Source organism: Symphalangus syndactylus, chromosome 3 (genome assembly GCF_028878055.3).
Source record: "Symphalangus syndactylus isolate Jambi chromosome 3, NHGRI_mSymSyn1-v2.1_pri, whole genome shotgun sequence".
NCBI classification, from domain to species: domain Eukaryota; kingdom Metazoa; phylum Chordata; class Mammalia; order Primates; family Hylobatidae; genus Symphalangus; species Symphalangus syndactylus.
In genome coordinates, this window is record NC_072425.2 from 151116361 (window position 1) to 151136394 (window position 20034).

A 20034-nucleotide genomic window follows, 5' to 3' on the forward strand; every position below is an offset into this window, starting at 1 on the left:
AATATAAATATATATTATATAAAATATATATTACATAAATATATATAAATAAAATATAAATATAAAATATATAAATATATGTTGTATAAAATATATAAATATATATTGTATACAATATATAAATATATATTGTATACTATATAAATATATATTGTATACTATATATATATATTTTTTGAGACAGAGTTGGGCTGGAGTGCAGTGGCATGATCTCGGCTCACTGCAACCTCTGCCTCCTGGGTTCACGCGACTCTCATGCTTCAGCCTCTTGAGTAGCTGGGACTACAGGCACACATCACTATGCCCAGCTAATTTTTGTATTTTTAGTTGAGATGGGGTTTTGCTGTGTTGACCAGGTTGATCTCGAACTCCTGGCCTCAAGTGATCTGCCCGCCTCAGCCTCTCAAAGTGCTGGGATGACAAGCATGAGCCACTGTGCCCAGCCTGGGAAAAATTATATTAAAGTCGAGCTATGAAAAATAAGGAAATTCCTTTTCAATCAATAAGAGGTCCGCTCATCACTCAGTGTGGCTGAAGCGTAGTGTCAGGCACACTGCATGATGATGAATCTAACGTAGTGTCCACACTTAGAGTTTAATGCCTGGTGAGGGACATACAGTAAAGGTACACATGACTAGAATATTCTGTGCTCCCAACAGAAAGAAAAGATAAATGTTGAGGGATGGCCATCCCAAGTGCCCTGACTTAATCATCACACATTATATACATGGATCAGAATATCACATGGACCCCGAAATACCTACGATGTATGAAAAAAAACAGAATATACCTAGAAGCACCAGATAATGCTCCTAAAAGAAAGATCCGTGGGGTCCCAGGGAGGGTTTCAGAGAGGGTGAGGGGAAGTTCCCAGCTGGGAAGACTTGCAAAAGCCCCATGGAAGAAATCTGAGTTCACCTTGAGGATGGCTAGGATTTAAAGGCACAGAGGGAGAAAGAAGGGCATTCTGAGCAAAAGTCATGCTACCAGCAAAGTGTAAGAACCAGTGACGTCTGGGGGAAGAATACACCAGTCTGACCGAGGCACATGACAGGCAGTCGGGGCAGACACCGCGTGAACACAGGCAAAGCCTGGGGACGCTCTGAAATTTAAAACCAGGCCCTGAAGTTTCTCAAGGCCACAGAGTGAGGAGAAGAGCAGGACTTCCGACGTGAACTGCAGCGTCCCTTGCACAGATGACAGACGGGCACTTTTCCCCTTGTGATGCTTTGGCCCCTCCCTGCTGGAGGAACCTCGTGGCTGACTCCTCCCCTCCCCAGGGGTCTCTGGATGCAAAGCAAGGAGACCCCAGGCTAACAATCCAGGCTGTTCTACTCTGGCTTTTGCAATTTTTTTTTTTTTTTGGATAAGTACATGGCCAGGCAAGGTGGCTCACACTTGAAATCCCAGCACTTCCGGAGGCTAAAGCAGGAAGATCGCTTGAGCCCAGAAATTTGAGACCAGCCTGAGCAACACAGTGAGACCTCATCCCTACAATTTTAAAAATTAGCTGGAAGTGGTGGCACACACCTGTGGTCCCAGTTACTTGGGAGGCTGAGGAAGATGGATCGCATGTACCCAGGAGTTCAGGCTGCAGTGGGCTGTGGTCGTGACACTGCCCTCAGCCTGGGTGACAGAGCGAGATCCTGTCTCTAAAACACAATCAATCTATATTTTTTAAAACTCTTTTGAAAAGGGCAGCAAAATCCACCTCACCAACTGAACTAGGGGTCTCACCCTCGCTCCTAACCAGCCCAGTTTGAAATATTTGGAACTCTTATGGCTGTTCTTTCTTCTTCCTCGTCTCCACACAAATACACTAACCTACGGCTTTCAGTCTTAGTCCTTTATTGCTTTATGCACATGCCCAGTTCAGGGCTTACGTCCATCTGGGTATCTCTGCTTAAGACTGCAAGTTCTTAAAATACTGGGATATGCTGCCTGTAATCTCAGCACTTTGGGAGGCCGAGGCGAGAGGATCCCTTGAGGTCAGGAGTTCGAGACCAGCCTGGGCAGCACAGCAAGACACTATCTCTACAAAAAATTAAAAAATTAGCCAGGCATAGTGGCACATGCCTGTGGTCCCAGCTACTCCGGAGATTAAAGCAGGAGGATCACTGGAATGAGGGAGGTGGAGGCTCCAGTGAGTCGTGATCGTGCCACTGCACTCCAGCCTGGACATCAGAGCGAGACCCTATCCCCCCGCCAAAAAAAAAAAAAAAAAAAATACTGGGATACTGTACACAAAATTGCCTTGAAAACTTGAGCACAGAACACCAAACAGCTAAGCGTGCCGGTTTGGGGAGGGCGGGGGAGGAATAAGGAGCCGCAACAGTAAGAGGCCGCCACACGGTGGCGCAGTGAGGCTGGGAAACGGTGCACCCCGGGCAGGAGGGGACACTCCCCGTCGCGGCCACCCGGGGTGGGCAGGAGGCGGCGAGGGCTGGCTGGTCTCTCCTGAGAAGTTTCTCTCCCGAGAAGGGTGCGTCTCAGGGCTTGTCAGTGGATCCCTGGAACATGGGGAAGACGCACAGACATGGGTTTCGCTCTTTGCTCTCCCCTCTCCTAAGACCTCTGTGACCAAGAGAGGCCCAGGGGCACCTGAAGGCCACTACGGTTGTTATCCTGCTCTGAGAGCCCATCCCTAGGTTGGGAGAGGGAGCAGCCATGTGCAGGTGGAGATCCTAGCGACAGGAGGAAGTGCATGCGTGCCTACGTGCGTGCGTGCATTCATGTGCACTTGTCCTTGAGGTGCAGAGACTGATGAGCAGGGTCAAAGATGCTTTTTTTCTTAGTCTAATGAGCTCTTGGAAACAGCTAATCTCTGGAGGGAAGACACACTCTGGACATTTGCTGCCGGCCTGGAATTGGATGTTTTAAGAGCCCATCCTACGAGACGGTTGGAATGCTTTTTTTCCCTTTTTTTTTTTTCTTTTTGGTAGCAACAAGGTGTCACTATTACCCAGGCTGGTCTTAAACTCCTGGACTCAAGCGATCCTCCCGTGTCAGCTTCCCAAAGTGCTGGGATTACAGACAACAGCCGCCATGCCTGGACGTTTGAATGCTTCTAAGAAGCACAGGACATTGATGATTACACATTGTATCCGTGTATCAAAATATCACATGTATCCCACATGATAATGTAAAATTATCACGTATCAAGTAAAAAAATAAGCACAGGAGAGCTTCCTTTCTGCTCTTATCCTAAACCCTTCCTACATATAGACCGTGCACATCAAAAATGTTCCCACCACAGTCCGTATTTGTTACTAAATATACATTCCTGGCCGGGCGCAGTGGCTGACATCTGTAATCCCAACACTTTGGGAAGCCGAGGCAGCATAGTAGTTCAAGACCGGCCTGAGCAACATGGCAAAACCCCATCTCTACAAAAAATGCCAAAAAAAAAAAATAGCCTGGGGTGATGGCATGCACCTGTAGTCCCAACTACTCAGGAGGCTGAGGTGGAAGGATCACTCGAGCCCGGGAGGCCAGGGCTGCAGTGAGCCAAGATCGCGCCACTGCTTTCCAGCCTGGGTGACAGAGTAAGACCCTGTCTCAAAAAAATAAAAAGTGAGCCAGGCGCGGTGGCTCACACCTGTAATCCCAGCACTTTGAGAGGCTGAGGCGGGCAGATCACCAGGTCAGGAGTTCAAGACCATCCTGGCTAACACAGTGAAACCCTGTCTCTACTAAAAATACAAAAAAAATTAGCCGGGCGAGGTGGCGGGCGCCTGTAGTCCCAGCTACTCGGGAGGCTGAGGCAGGAGAATGGCATGAACCCGGGAGTGGAGGTTGCAGTGAGCCGAGATCGCGCCACTGCACTCCAGCATGGGGGACAGAGCCAGACTCCGTCTCTAAATAAATAAATAGCGAAAAAAAAATTCTACCAATGTCCTTTCCAGACACTCCTCAACAGCTTTCTGCAAAATGCTGATCATAAGCACGTCTATGCACGTGTTACTGGAAAGGGGTCACAATCCAGACGCCAAGAGAGGGTTCTTGGATCTCACTCAAGAGAGAATTTGGGGCAAGTCTATAAAGTGAAAGCGAATTTATTAAGAAAGGAAAGGAATAAAAGAATGGTTACTCCATAGGTAGAGCAGCTCTGAGGGCTGCTAGTTGCCCCTTTTTATGGTTATTTCTTGATGATTCGTGTCTCCCCTTTTTAGACCATATAGGCTAACTTCCTGATGTAGCCATGGCATTTGTAAATGGTCATGGCGCTGGTGGGAGTGCAGCAGTGAGGATGACCAGAGGTCATTCTCTGCCATCTTGGTTTTGGTGGGTTTGGGCCAGCTTCTTTTCTGAAACCTGTTTTATCAGCAAGGTCTTTACTACCTGTGTGTTGTGCCAACTCCTATCTCATCCTGTGACTTAGAATACCTAACCTGTGGGAGTGCAGCCCAGCAGGTCTCAGTATTTTTACCAAGGCCCCATTCAAGATGGAGTTGCTCTGGTTCAGGTGCCTCTGACACACAGATGCCCACAGATCCATCTTCACCTCAGCAACGCCTCTCACACACGGAGCCACTGCAACCCTGTGTGTCTCCTCCCGAGAAGGTCCCTCAGACAGAGTCATGTGTATTTCTCCACTCAGAAAGGCAGGTTCCCCTTCCCACCTACGCACACAGAGGCCAGGAGGACGGACACAGTGCGACACAGAGGCAGGCATCGCAATTCCATGTGGGCTGGGGCCCCCGTGCCATTCGCCCCTGTGAGGGAAGTTTGTTTCCTGCCTGTGCGTGCTGTTTTGGGCTCAGCATGGAGACTGGGGTGGAGGTGGAGGGCGGAGAGCAGCTTCTCAGAGTCAGGCTCCTTCCCAGCTGCGAGGGCAAACAATTCCCGAGGAGAAGAGGATTGGGAACTCTCTGTGAGGGCAGGAGAGTGTGAGGAGAACACACACGGGAGAGTCTCGGGTCGGGCGGGGCAGGAAGGATGCCTGAGAACATTGAACTTGGCCTTCGCAGGGCAACCAAGAGTCAGAGTTCTCATTGATGCCAGAAAGAGAAGTTAGGAGTGTGTGGGTCTGTGCGTGTGAAAAAAAGGGAGGGAGAGGCAGGAAGGGGACAAGGACAGACATCGAGGTGGAAGTAAGCAATTGAGAACACGTACAGAGTCAGACGACAGGAGCAAAGGGGTAGAAATAAGGAATCTCTAACTTAGAAGCGGAAGATTGGGAAGAATAATAAACAGCGAGAGGCAGGGCATCCAATCTGGGAAGCGTGCAGAGAGAAAGGGGCGCAGAGCAGAGAGCTTGCAGGTGGAAGGAAGGAAGACAGGCGGGCAGGAAGCCCCAGGCCTGTCCAGAGCCCCATCACTGCAGGAAGGCACCAAAGGCCGGCAGGGAGGCTCAGCTCATCTGTTACTTACAAGCACAAGCTCCCCCCAATCCCGATTAACAGGAATTACGTGGCATATGGCTAATCCTCCTGCCACAGTTATTAATACTTTCCAGACACCGCCGAGGGAACCAGGCACCCTCCTTAGGCCCAAGTCTTCCCCCAGCCTGGCAGGGCCGACCACCCACGCCTGCTGCAGGGGGTGCTCTGGCCCAGAGGAGGGGAGGGGAGTGGCTGGAGAGCTTTCTCTAAGTCCTTCGGGCGACTCTGAATCCTCTGGAAGCACATGCCACGAGCTGTTACTTTTTCCAAAATCCATGTGTATGTTGTTTGCTTTAAATAGTCACAGAAAACTTGTGATAGAAGGAGAATATGTGATGTCATTCCCATTAAAAACTGCCAGGCACAGTGGCTCACGCCTGTAATCCCAGAACTTTGGGAGGCCAAGGCGGGTGGATCACCTGAGGTCAGGAGTTTGAGACCAGCCTGGCCAACATGGTGAAACCCTATCTCTACTAAAAATACAAAATTAGCCGGATGTGGTGGCACGTGCCTGTAGTTCCAGCTACTCAGGAGGCTGAAGCAGGAGAATCGCTTGAACCCCGGAGGCGGAGATTGCAGAGAGCCGAGATTGCACCATTGCACTCCAGCCTGGGCAACAAGGGTGAAACTCCATCTCAAAAAAAAAAAAAAAAACCTAGGAAGCTGGGAGTGGTGACGTGCGTTTGTACTCCCAGCTACTTGGGAGGCTGAGATGGGAGGATTGCTTGGGCCCGGGAGTTTGAGAACAGCCTGGATAACACAGTGAGACTCGTCTTTATAAAAAATTTTTTAATTAGCCAGGCATTGTAGTGCACACCTGTAGTCTCAGCTATGAAGAGGCTGAGGTAGGAGAATTGCTTGAGCCCAGGAGGTCCCCAGCCTAAGTGACAAAGCGAGACCCTGTCTCAAAACAAACAAACAAACAACAGCAACAACAACCAGGAAAACAAATCCAAGAGAAGGGAAAGGATTTAATCAAGGACTTCTACTCAATAGCAAAGTCTGGCTGTCCTCATTTCCAGCCTAGTGGATGGAAACTGGAAGCTAACTCGCTGCTCCTGGCTTAGGGAGACATAAAAAGATAAAGAGGGGAAGGGGAAGAGAGCAAGGAGGGGAGATGAATTTCTGATAGTGGCTAGTGTGGAGCCAGGTGTCCAGTGAGCGCTTAGTGAGTGCTTTGTAATTGATGACTTGCTGGGCTTTGTCTTAGGTGAGGTGCAAAGTCGACCCTGAGATGGTTTGTGAGGAACAAATTGCTCCCGTGGGAAGTAACAGAGGAATGTGGGAGGCAGGGAAGGGAAAGAAGCCAAACAAGAGGGCCATTTCAGACCCATCCCAGCCTCAGCCGACCCTGTGGGGGAGCTCTGGGGACAATTACTCCTCAGTCTGTCCCAACTGGAAGCAACGGAGCTGTGTTTCCATAGATATTGCAAGGGAGCTGTGTTTCCGTAGATACTGCAAGGGAGCTGTATTTCCGTAGATATTGCAAGGGAGCTGTGTTTCCGTAGATATTGCAAGGGAGCTGTGTTTCTGTAGATATTGCAAGGGAGCTGTGTTTCTGTAGATATTGCAAGGGAGCTGTGTTTCTGTAGATACTGCAAGGGGGCAGAAATTGCCAGGCATTTGCAGTTCCCTGAGCATGACGGAGAGGTGGCTCTGGTACCCCCAGGCAGTCCTCTGAAGAGAGCTGTGGGTGCAGGTCTTTAGAATCAAAGGAAACGGGCTGGGCGCAGTGGCTCACACCTGTAATCTCAGCACTTTGGGAGGTCGAGGTGGGTGGATCACCTGAGGTCAGGAGTTTGTGACCAGCCTGGTCAACAGGGTGAAACCCTGTCTCTACTAAAAATACAAAAATTAATCGGGTATGGTGGTGCATGCCTGTAATCCCAGCTATTCAGGAGGCTGAAACAGGAGAATCGCTTGAACCTGGGAGGCGGAGGTTGCAGTGAGGTGAGATTGCGTCACTGCACTCCAGCCTGGATGACAGTCTCCAAAAAAAAAAAAAGGGAGCGGAAGGCCGGGCGTAGTGGCTCACACCTGTAATCCCAACACTTTGGGAGGCTGAGGCAGGTGGATCACAAGGTCAGAAGTTCGAGACCAGCCTGGCCAACATGTTGAAACCCTGTCTCTACTAAAAATACAAAAATTAGCTGGGCATTGTGGCGAGCACCTGTAATCCCAGCTACTCAGGAGGTTGAGGCAGAAGAATGGCGTGAACCCGGGGGGCGGAGCTTGCAGCGAGCCAAGATGGCGCCACTGCACTCCAGCCTGGGCCACAGAGGGAGACTCTGTCTCAAAAAAAAAAAAAAAAAAAAAAATGGGAAACAGAAGAGACAGAGCCCCAGCAGGGTCTGCTACAAACATAAAGCAAGTGCTCTCAGACCCTCTCTCCTCTACTGACAGGTCATCAACTTCGATTTGTAAAATGTTTCCCCACTTTAGGAGTTCACAGTCCAGCATCGAGACAGTGGCATCCTATACCCCTGTGTTCATATAGAATGTGCACAGCGATAGATGCTAGTTCAGCGATAGAACACAGAACACGTGGCCGGGCGCGGTGGCTCACGCTTGTAATCCCAGCACTTTGGGAGGCCGAGGCGGGCGGATCACGAGGTCAGGAGATCGAGACCACGGTGAAACCCCGTCTCTACTAAAAATACAAAAAAAAAATTAGCCGGGCGTGGTGGCGGCGCCTGTAGTCCCAGCTACTCGGAGAGGCTGAGGCAGGAGAATGGCGTGAACCCGGGAGGCGGAGCTTGCAGTGAGCCGAGATTGCGCCACTGCACTCCAGCCTGGGTGACAGAGCGAGACTCCGTCTCAAAAAAAAAAAAAAAAGAAGAAGAAAAAGATAAAAAAGAAAGGCTTCTGTTACGCTCCATCACCCGTGTAAAACATTCAAAATAACTTAGCCTAAACATCCAGGCCCCATGCCAGATACCCATCCACCTACTATACGATCTGGAGGTCATATATTTCATTTCTATCCTTTTAAGGATTACCCTTAAGCGTTTAAAATATACCCTTAATTTAAAATACACCCTTTAATTTTCAAAGTTTAAATCTAATTAACCTTTACTGACCTTTCAATACTCTGAATTTCTTCTAACCCTAGTTGTTCATGTTATCATTGTCTAGTATTTTAGTTTTAACCCTCACAGGTAGGTTATTACTATTACCGTCTTGTAGAGTGGATATTGACTTACGTATGTTCACCTGCTTCCTACATTTTTTGCTGATCATTGCTCTTTTATCCCATTGCTTCCTCTGGGTACAGATTTGCTTTTTATAAACTTAAGCTTTTCTTTTAAATCATTCATTAGTATTTCTTTCAACAAGTAAAGAGGTGATAAACTCTCTCAAATTTTTTTCCCTTTGCTCTTGAATCATCACTGAGCTGATACAGAAACCTGGACTGACTTCTTTTTCACCTTAGCACTTTGAAGCAATTATTTCATTTTGTTCCAGCTTCTATTGTTGTTTCCCAGAGAATAGCCATCTTTTGACTGTCACTAACCTTGAGATTTTTCTTAGTCTTTGAGTTCTGTCTTTCACTGTGTTATGTCTAGCAAAGACCCATGTGGCTAGGTGTGACAAAACAAAATGAGTATCTCTTTATCCTGGGGTATCCTAGTTAGAATAGCTTCTTCAAACTAAGAACTCGTGTCTTGGCCAGGCATGGTGGCTCAAGCCTGTAATCCCACCACTTTGGGAGGCCGAGGCAGGTGGATCACGAGGTCAGGAGATCGAGATCATCCTGGCTAACACGGTGAAACCCCATCTCTACTAAAAAAAAAAATACAAAAAATTAGCCAGGCGTGGTGGCGGACACCTGTAGTCCCAGCTACTTGGGAGGCTGAGGCAGAAGAATGGCATGAACCCGGGAGGTGGAGCTTGCAGTGAGCCGAGATTGTACCACTGCACTCCAGCCTGGGCAACAGAGCAAGACTCCGTCTGAAAAACAAAAAACAAACAAACAAAAAAACCCAAAAGAACTCGTGTCGTTCACCAATTCTGGCAAATTCTGAGCCATTCCCTCTTCAATTACTGCCTTTAGACTCACATTTTTATTTTATTCCACTACAACGTGTTTCTATAGTACACATCTTTTAAATTTGTTTTTTTTTTTTTAGATGGAGTCTCACTCTATCACCCAGGCTGGGGTGCAGTGGCCTGATCTCAGTCACTGCAACCTCCACCTCCCGAGTTCAAGCAATTCTCCTGCCTTAGCCTCCCAAGTAGCTGGGATTACAGGTGCCCTCCACCATGCCCAGCCAATTTTTGTATTTTCAGTAGAGATGAGGATTTCACTACGTTGGTCAGGCGGTTCTCGAACTCCTGACCTCAGATGACCCACCTGCCTCGGCCACCCAAAGTGCAGGGATAACAAGCGTGAGCCACTGAGCCCGGCCAACATTTTTTTTTTCTATTTCCATATGTTTACCACCTTGTGGCTCATCCCGGATAGTTTTCTGAGATCCATCTTCTATTTCACAAGTTTTCTTTCAGGCTACTGTTTAATTCTTCTGTTGAGAGGTTTTGGGTTTTGGTTTGGGTTTTCCTATGTTTCTCTTTTTCTCATCTGCCTGTTCTCTCCAGGTGTCCTTTTTATATCTCTGTGTTCGCTAGTCGTTGTATCTCTCTGTACTTTGCAAACCCACTTATCTTATTATCTCTTTTGGATCATTCTGTTATCTCAGGGTTTGGGAGGTGCAATGCCTGTCGTGTAGGTCTGCTGGCTCCCACCTGCCGCGTAGGTCTGCTGGCTCCCACCTGTCACGTAGATATGCTGGCTCCCGCCTGTCGCGTAGATGTGCTGGCTCCCGCCTGTCGCGTAGATGTGCTGGCTCCCGCCTGTCGCGTAGATGTGCTGGCTCCCGCCTGTCGCGTAGATGTGCTGGCTCCCGCCTGTCGCGTAGATGTGCTGGCTCCCGCCTGTCGCGTAGATGTGCTGGCTCCCGCCTGTCGCGTAGATGTGCTGGCTCCCGCCTGTCACATAGGTACGCTGGCTCCCACCTGTGGTGTGCAATTTCCCCTGTGGTTTGTCTTCATCAGAGACCGTTCCATTCTGTGGGGGTCAGTGATGTTCTGGGATATGCTAGGAACAGTTGCAACTTTTGCTTCAACTGACTGGTGTTGAGGTTTCCCCGGTGTGACCACAGGTTTTACATTAATTTCTGGGCTTGGAGACGCCCACACCATGGGAGATGATGTAAGTTCACACCCAACACTGGCATGTGACGCAGGCCTGGAGACTCTGTTGCCCAGGCTGGAGTGCAGTAGCATGATCTTGGCTCACTGGAACCTCTGCCTGCCGGGTTCAAGTGATTCTCCTGCCTCAGCTTCCCAGTAACTGGGATTATGGCACCTGCCACCATGCCCAGATAATTTTTGTATTTTTAGTAGAGATGGGGTTTTGCCACGTTGGCCAGGACGGTCTTGAACTGCTGACCTCAAGTGATCCTCCCACCTCAGCCTCCCAGAGTGCTGGGATTACAGGTGTGAGCTACCACATCTGGCTGAGACTTGAGTTTCCCACAGGAAATGGTTTTTCTTCTCACCCAGAACCTATGGCAGAAACTGATGGATGGACTTTTTTCCTGGCCACCTTCCCCTGAGGGAGCAGGATGTCGGTTCCAAAGTCCTGCTTCGAATGGGCCCACCCAGTGGGTCAGAGCTGCCCCCCTAGCTCTTTCTAGGACCTCCTCCTCCTCCTACTACTATCGTGGCTCTGACTTGCAAATTTATTTTGGCTTTGAATTCCTTCCTGTGTCGGTGACTTGGAGATTTATTTCTCTGTTTCAAGCTCCATATGCATTTTAATTTTTCTGCCCTCTTATTCAGAATTTCTCTGTACAATGTGGTAGTATGGCAGACTCCACCATTCTGAGGTGTCCTGGATCCCCAAGAAAAAATATTGATTTTTCTTCCCATCTCTTCCACGGGAACATGGGTTCTTTGAGGGGAGAAACAAAACAAAACAAAACAAAACAAAAACAAAAAACAAAAAAAAAACAAAACTGTGTCCAAGCTGTCTCTGGTGCTGAGTTCCTAGCTCAGTTCCAGGCACAAACACAACATAATGTTTGCTAGATGAACAGTTAAATAGTGTTAGGTGATTATCAAGAGTTACTCCAAGTCTTTCCCCATCTTTAGGAAGAAAATTTTCTCAATTATTCTAAGCATGAAGATATTCTTTTATTCCTAAAATGCTTTATAGGTGGTTCTACAATGCACGCCCTTATGACACCTGTGTGAGTGTTTTTCTTAGCATTCTAACGTGTTTCTTGAACAACACTGTGTGGTATACCCCCGGGATGCCTGAGATGAGGCCCTTCCTGAACTGCTGGTCCGACTGGAAGATATGATGCGCAAACTATAACTCTGACATGATGTGTGTGGTGGTAAGCCACGAGTATCTTGGCCAGTGGTGAGGGGTAAAAGAATTTACCAAGGCCGGACATGGTGGCTCATGCTTATAATCCCAGCACTTTGGGAGGCCGAGGCTGGTGGATCACCTGAGGTTGGGAGTTCGAGACCAGCCTGGCCAATGTGTCAAAACCCTGTCTCTACTAAAAATACAAAAATAGCTGGATGTGGTGGCGCATGCCTGTAATCCCAGCTACTCAGTAGGCTGAGGCAGGAGAATTGCTTGAACCTGGAAGGTGGAGGTTGCAGTGAGCCAAGATCGCACCATTGCACTCTAGCCTGGGCAGCAAGAGCAAAACCCCATCTCAAAAAAAAAAAAAAAAAAGAAAGAAAGAAAGAAAAAAGAAAGTAGGAAAGTACATTGTATGTTGCCAGGGAGCAGTGGGCAAAACCAGCAGGAGAGAAGCTGACTGCGAAGAGACAAAGGCTGGCTGGGGATTTTTATGGGGTGGTTGTTGGGCAAATTGATAACGCCAAGGTAGCAGTGAGCTCACCTGCATTCTTCTATCAGCTGAGGTGTTTGACAGATTGAGGCATTTGATGACCAGCAGGAAGCCTGTGGGTTCTGCACCTTATCTGCTCAGGGGGGCTGCGTGTCCTGGGCCATAGAGAAAGGCAGGCCTGTAACTTATCTCCTTCCTCTTTTTGTCTATATGTTCCGGACCATGAGGGAAGGCAGATCTATAGCTTATCTGCTTCCTCTATCTCTTTGCTTTCTCCTGGTCGTGCCAGCCTGACTCCTTTCCCCTAATTAGGACTCCACAATGGGATAGCGAGCATTGTGTTATTGTGTTTTCATAGATTCATTCGAGAGGACCATGTTTGTTTGGAAGAAAATGTTATAGGCCTATTTGGGAGAGGAGCTAAGGCTTCAGGAAGCTTGGGAACTAAAGGAGATGCTCCGAGGCCAGAGTGGCATTTCGCCAGTTGAGCCTGAGGGATAAGGAGAAAGGAAGAGGGTGGAACCCTTGGGAAGAGGGAGGTCATGTGCTTCCTCATGTAGCAAGCGTGGTGTGACTTTCCCAAACTGGCATGCTGCATGGTGAAGAATAAAAAGCACCTTGACAGAATTATACTGAGATACTGAGAAATCCATAATCATAGTGTGATATTTAACAAACCTTTTCCAGGAATTGATAGCTGAAGCCAAAAAAAAAAAAAAAAGTAAGCAAAGGTAGTAAAGTTTTAAGTAGCATAATAAAGAAATTGAACTGAATAGGTACATATTTAGAACTCAAAGCCCGAACATTTGAGAATACACACGGCACGTTTAAAAGAATTAACTGTTACTAAGCCCTAATGTCAGGCTCAACAGATACAAAAGTATTGATTTTATATGGACCTTGTTCTCTGACGAAGGCAGTCATTGATGGCAACACAAGCCCAGCCTCCATATATTGAGAAGCTTATAAAGCAGGCTTCTGAATGATAAGTGGTCAAGTAGAGATGACAAATGAAATTATAGAATACTTGGGACTTAGTGACAATGAATACAGTGTATATTACAAATTGTGGGATGTAGCTACTGCAGTACTTAGAAAGGATTATAGCCTCAAACATACATATTAGCAAAGGAGGAGATTGAACACAGCATTAGACTCTAGAAGTCTGAACTAGAACCACAGTAAAAATTTGGAATTACAATCCACTGCAATGGAGTGTGAGAGAGAGACACACCCACAGTGTAACAGAAGCACATAGGAGGGCCACCTAAACCATCCTGGAGGGGACTCTGGGGCCAGGAAGTTCTACCATAAGGATATGATGCTGAAAGGGGTTCCAAAAGCACATGGTAATGTTAGGAAACTGACTAGTGTAAAAGGAAAATAAATCTTGGGACCCCAAAATCACTAAGCTGAAAAGTCAAGCTGGGAACTGTGTCAGGTGAGCCTGCCTCCCGTTTTACTCCTAAATAAATAGCTATGAAGCTATTAAAGATACATACCTCACTCACAATCTGCCCACAAGGAAATTCCTTGTGGGCCTCAAGGTCTTTACTCTAAAAATAGTTCTGTTGAGTTTCACCTTGGCCATGTAAATTGATAGCTTATCTTCACAGGTACAGGATAGAAAGTCATTACTCTGCTCACCTGAGACAAATGCATATCTGTGCTTCTTCTGCTCTATTGTTTATGTAAAAATGCAGATTCACTGAGCTGGACTAAGGCATACATGACTATCCCTCTACCCCTCTCTCACTTGTAAGTTGTGATTTCAGTGAAAGGCTGATCAAAGACCCAAAATAATGCAGCCTTTTGTCTCTTATCTACCTATGACCTGGACTCCCCCAGTTGTCCTGCCTTTCTAGACCAAACCAATGGACATCTTACATGTACTGATTGATATCTCCTGTCTCCCTAAAATGTCTAAGACCAAGCTGTGCCCGACCACCTTGGGCACCTGTTCTCAGCATCTCCTACGGGCTGCATCACGGGCCAATGGTAACTTATATTTGGCTCGGGATAAATCTCTTCAAATGTTTTACAGAGTTTGACTCTTTTCAGCGACACCAGGCTGACGGGGAGGGTAATACAGGCAACAAGGACTGCGTAGGCAACTGCAGTGGCTCGCAAGAACCTGGCAAGTTTTAAGAACCACAGCTAACTCAGTGTAGCTAGATTCAGGGCGGTAGATGAGGGGTGGTATAAGATGCTGAAGTTGTGATGCTCACGGACATAGGGTGTGGTTTTTATCCGTGACTTCTTTAGTCACACTAAGGCAGGGGTTCCCAGTCCCCAGGCTGTGGACTGGTAGCGGTTAGCAACTGGGCTGCACAGCAGGAGGTGAGGGGTGGGAAGGAGAGCATTACCACCTGAGCTCTGCCTCCTGTCAGATCAGCATAAGTCTCACAGGAGCACAAACCCTTTTGCAAACTGTGCATGCGAGGGATCTAAGTTACATGCTCCTTATGAGAATCTAACTAAAAAGCCTGATGATCTGAGGTGAAACAGTTTCATCAGGAAACACTGCCCCACCCAACCCTTCCATGGAAAAACTTGTCTTCTACAGAACTGGTCCCTGGTGCCAAAAACGTTGGGGACTGCTGTACTAAGGGGTGTTAATTATATTTTGAAGGTGCTAAGAATTTCAAACGGGACAACGTGAGCAGATGTTAGCTCTGCAGGGCACAGGAGTCTTATATTCATTCATTCCAAAGATATTTATTGAGCACCTCTTATTGCTCTAGGTCCTAGTCACAATTTTGAAAAGAAACGTCTAGATACAGGAAGACATACCTACAGATCATTTTAACAATCCAGATGAAAAATGAGGGCGCTGATATTGGGCCAGTGGTGGTGGAGGTGGCCACTGCTTCCCTGTGGGGAGTGCGCACGGAGAATCTTGTGCCTCCAAGCTCAGTAGTTTCCTGTTTCCTTCCTGTGTTCTGTCTTGGGCAGCAGCTGGTGGTAGGCCTGGGGCACAGGGACAGTGCAAACCTAGGGAACAATGCCCGGCTGGAAAACAACATATTGCCTGGAAGATAAATGGACTGAGGTGTGACCTCTGAGTGTAAGGGTTGCAGAAGCATAAGTGCCCTTTCCTGGGCTGCGTGGCCATCCCCACTGGAGTAGGTCTCCACTGAGTGTCTTGAGTGCTTTCAGGATTCTGAGAATCACCCGAAAGGACCAAATACATCCACTCTTCCTGATCCTAAATTTCATGGGAATATAATTTCATGGCATTAAAGACAAAGTATAGAGTCTTTTTTTTTCTTTTTTGAGACGGAGTCTTGCTCTGTTACACGAGCTGGAGTGCAGTGGTGCGATCTCGGCTCACTGCAAGCTCCGCCTCCTGGGTGCACGCCATTCTCCTGCCTCAGCCTCCCGAGTAGCTGGGACTACAGGCGCCCACCACCACGCCCGGCTAATTTTTTGTATTTTTAGTAGAGACGGGGTTTTACCGTGTTAGCCAGGATGTTTTTGATCTCCTGACCTCGTGATCTGCCAGCCTCAGCGTCCCAAAGTGCTGGGATACCAGGCGTGAGCCACCGCGCCCGGCCTTAACTATAGAGTCTTACCCAGAGCTCTTACCTGCTTGCTCAAGGGGCATGGTCTTGAATAATTTCTGGGGAAAAGATTTCCTGTGGAATGACCCTCTTCACATTAGAAACCTGGGAAATTGAATTTTGTTCCCCCATTTCCAGTCCTGGAACAGGATATCCAGAACCTCTGCAGTGGCCACCACTAAAAATATCCTTCCCATCCTGGAAAGCTCTGAGTCACATAAATTACTCTGTCAAATGCCTGGCCCAGAGCTCTTTGGAAGAGCTTTCCCCGTTCCAAAGCCCTGAAACCAAGGGGTGACGCTGGCCAGGACTCTGTGTAAAGTGCAAGATCTCAGTAGCAGAGGAGGGAAAAGAGCGGAGGCCCAGGTCTCTCACTGGTGTCGCCAGGAAGTAAACACTCCATGGTGTAATTTGTGTGAAGAGAAAATTATCTCTAATAGGAGGGCTGGAATAAAAATATCTCCCATCTGTAAACAAAGTAGTTGGAGCATCCTGGAGGCACAGAACTGGAGCACCAGAGTGCTGCAGGTACCCTGTGGGCCACCCCACCTAGATCATCTCAGCCCCAACCCACAAGCAGCGGGCGCTCCGGGACCTCACCTGAAGCCATACCTCACCCGAAGGCGGCATACCTGTCCCTGGGGCTCATCAGTCTCCTCAGCCCTGAGGCACAGTCCAGAAAACAGCTTCTCACCCCAGGCCAGGGCAAATATTCAACAAGTCAAGTGAAGAGGGTAAAAAAATGCTGGTCTGTTTTATGTCATCACAGGGATCCCTCCTGGAAGGTGACTGGGGACTGCTGTTTATTGGCTATCTCAGACACCTTTTCTCAGACACCTTTTCTTTGGTGTCTGCAGGGGCACCTGCTTCTCCACATACTCAAAGAAAGAATTGAGGCAGACACCCTGACACAGGCAGCGTGGGTGATATTCTTCACGGGACCTGAAGCGAGAAATTCCCAGGAACATCAGCCCTGGGGAAGCAATTCTGTGTCAAGGGCTTTCCTTGTGTTATTGACCACTGTTGGTTGTCCTGTTGTGTTTTAAGGTGCACCAGTAAAGAGCCCTTGGCTGATAGAGATACCATCAGGATACTTTAACTCCTGCCCTAGCATAAGGGTGTGAGTCTCTTTAACTCCTGGCATGTACGGTATTTCTGCTTAAAGACACACACACACACAAACACACACACACACACACACACACAAACACACACACACACACACACACACATATATACACAAGCACACGAACACCTAGCCTTCTTTTGGTGAAATGTGAAAGGTTTATTAAATAGCTGCTTATGAAAGCCTCTCTCTTGGAAGCCACTTGACCAAAATCTGCCATTGGTATATAAACTTTTTCAACAAAGGAGAGAAATGTGCAAAGAGATCAAACTGCAAAAGAACTTTTCTTGTTTTGCAGACCACAAGCAGCATATGTTATTGGAGGAGATGGAAGTTTTGTCTGCTACTGTTTCCTTAGAGGGAGGTGGGAGAAGGTTTTCCTGTTTAAATAAAATTAAAGAAATACTTTGAGGGAAAGAGCAGGGGATAAGAGTTGAGATAAAATGTGGGGTAACGTAGTTGAAAATATTGTGAGGAAGATGGGACTTAAAAAGAGGGGAGATGGAGAAACAGAAACATACCTAGGTCTTTGAAAAGCCCTGAAGAAGAATGCTTTAAAGAAGGACTCTGAGGTCAGAGATTTCCATTAGTCAAAGGATCCCACTTCTCTCATGTGATGCGGGTTGACTTCAGATGATTGTTCAGGGCTAGAATAGCATAGTAAAGGAACAGAAGTCATGGATCACATTCCTTTTTTTCTTTTTTTGAGACATGAGGCATCAGTCAATACATGTAAGGTGTACATTGGTTCCGTCTAGAAAGGCGGGACAACTGTAAGTGGGTGGGGCTGGGATTTCAGGTCATAGGCAGATTCAAAGATTATTCTGATAGAAAGGAAGGTCTGGTCTGGCTCTGGGGCAGTGGCTCGCTTCTGTAATCCCAGCACATTGCGAAGTTGAGGTGGGCAAATTACTTGAGCCCAGAAGTTCAAGATCAGCTTGGGCAACATGGCGAGATCTCATCTCTACAAAAAAAAGTAGAAAAATTAGCCAGCCATGGTGGCGCATGCCTGTGGTCCCAGCTGTTCAGGGGGCTGAGGTGGGAGGATTGCTTGAGCCTGGAGGTCGAGGCATAAGCAAGAGCCACGATTGTGTGCCACTGCACTCCAGCCTGAGTGACAGCGTAAGACCCTGTCAAAAAAACAAACAAACAAACAACAACCCAACAACAAAAAAACAAAAAAACAAGCAAGCAAGAAAGGAACGTCTGTGTTAGAATAACGGTTGTGGAGACCAAGTTTTTATCATGAAGATGAAGCCTCCAGGTAACAGGCTTCAGAGAGAGAGTCTGTTGTATCAGTCTTTTTTTTTTTTTTTTTTTTAGACGGAGTCTCATTGTGTTGCCCAGGTGGAGTGCAGTGGCATGATCTCAGCTCACTGCAACCTCTGCCTTCTGGGTTCCAGCGATTCTCCTGCCTCAGTCTCCCAAGTAGCTGGAACTACAGGCATGCACCACCTAGCCTGGTTAATTTTTTGTATTTTTAGTAGAGACAGAGTTTTACCATGTTGGCCAGGCTGGTCTTGAAATCCTGACCTGAGGTGATTTGCCCACCTTGGCCTCCTAAAGGACCTGGATTACAGGCGTGAACCACTGCACCTGGCCCTATCAGTCTTAAGATCTCCTCCTAAAGGACCTGGATTACAGGCGTGAACCACTGCACCTGGCCCTATCCGTCTTGAGATCTGTTTTAATGTTGATGCTGGTCAGTTGGTCTGAATTCCAAAGGGAGGGGGGTATAATAAGGCAGATCCAACTGCCCCATCATGGCCTAAACTAGTTTTTCAGGTTAACTCTGAAGTGCCTTTGGCTGAGAGGAGGGGTCAATTCAGATTGTTGAGGGGCTTAGCTTTTTTTTTTTTTTTGAGACAGAGTCTCACTCTGCCACCCAGGCTGAAGTGCAGTGGCACGATCTTGGCTCACTGCGACTTCCACCTCCCGGTTCAAGTGATTCTCCTGCCTCAGCCTCCCGAGTAGCTGGGATTACAGGCAACTGCCACCATGCCCGGCTAATTTTTGTATTTTTAGTAGAGACAGGGTTTCACCATGTTGGCCAGGCTGGTCTCAAACTCTTGACCTGAGGTGATTTGCCCACCTTGGCCTCCTAAAGGACCTGGATTACAGGCGTGAACCACTGCACCTGGCCCTATCAGTCTTAAGATCTGTTTTAATGTTGATGCTGGTCAGCTGGTCTGAATTCCAAAAGGGAGAGGGGTATAATAAGGCAGATCCAACTCCCCCATCGTGGCCTAAACTAGTTTTTCAGGTTAACTCTGAAGTGCCTTTGGCTGAGAGGAGGGGTCAATTCAGATTGTTGAGGGGCTTAGCTTTTTTTTTTTTTTTTTTTGAGACAGTCTCACTCTGTCACCCAGGCTGAAGTGCAGTGGCGCGATCTTGGCTCACTGCAACCTCCACCTCCTGGTTCAAGTGATTCTCCTGCCTCAGCCTCCCGAGTAGCTGGGATTACAGGCGCCTGCCACCATGCCCGGCTAATTTTTGTATTTAGACTCCTTGGTCTGCCAAAGTGCTGAGATTATAAGTGTGAGCCACCGCCCCTGGCCAGGACTTAGCATTTTATTGTTGGTTTACATTCAGTTCCCTGAGCTCTTTTAAGAAATGCATCTCTCCTTAGTAAGCCACACCTTAGAAATAAGCATATTCAGATGGGTGATGCTGTGATGGAGGCAGAGCCTCCTCAGCCCTGCTTACGGAATGCTTCCAGGACTTTGCTGCTGGCCTTATTGAGCTCTGATTCCCTTCTGCACAGGGTCAGAGCTCTCCAGGGAACAAGGAAACCCTAAGGAAGAGCAGACCACTTCACAGCCACGTGTGTCCTATCCCACTCTGCTGCATCCCTAGTTAGATTTCCAGTCCAGGCCGGGCGCGGTGGCTCACGCTTGTAATCCCAGTACTTTGGGAGGCCGAGGCGGGCGGATCACGAGGTCAGGAGATCGAGACCACTGTGAAACCCCGTCTCTACTAAAAATACAAAAAAAATTAGCCGGGCGTGGTGGCGGGCGCCTGTAGTCCCAGCTACTCGGAGAGGCTGAGGCAGGAGCATGGCGTGAACCCAGGAGGCAGAGCTTGCAGTGAGC

At 47.9% G+C, this 20034-nt stretch overlaps 1 protein-coding gene across 1 annotated transcript in view; it reads left to right on the plus strand.

Moving 5' to 3' along the window:
- LOC134736142 (uncharacterized) overlaps positions 1-19803 on the plus strand; it is a 35871-nt gene extending 16068 nt beyond the window's left edge. Inside the window, exon 4 of the mRNA XM_063635689.1 lies at positions 19707-19803. Within this exon, the coding sequence (XP_063491759.1) occupies positions 19707-19802 (96 nt within the window). The 3' untranslated portion in view covers position 19803. The remainder of the gene's footprint in view (positions 1-19706) is intronic.
- The last annotated feature ends 231 nt before the right edge of the window (positions 19804-20034 follow it).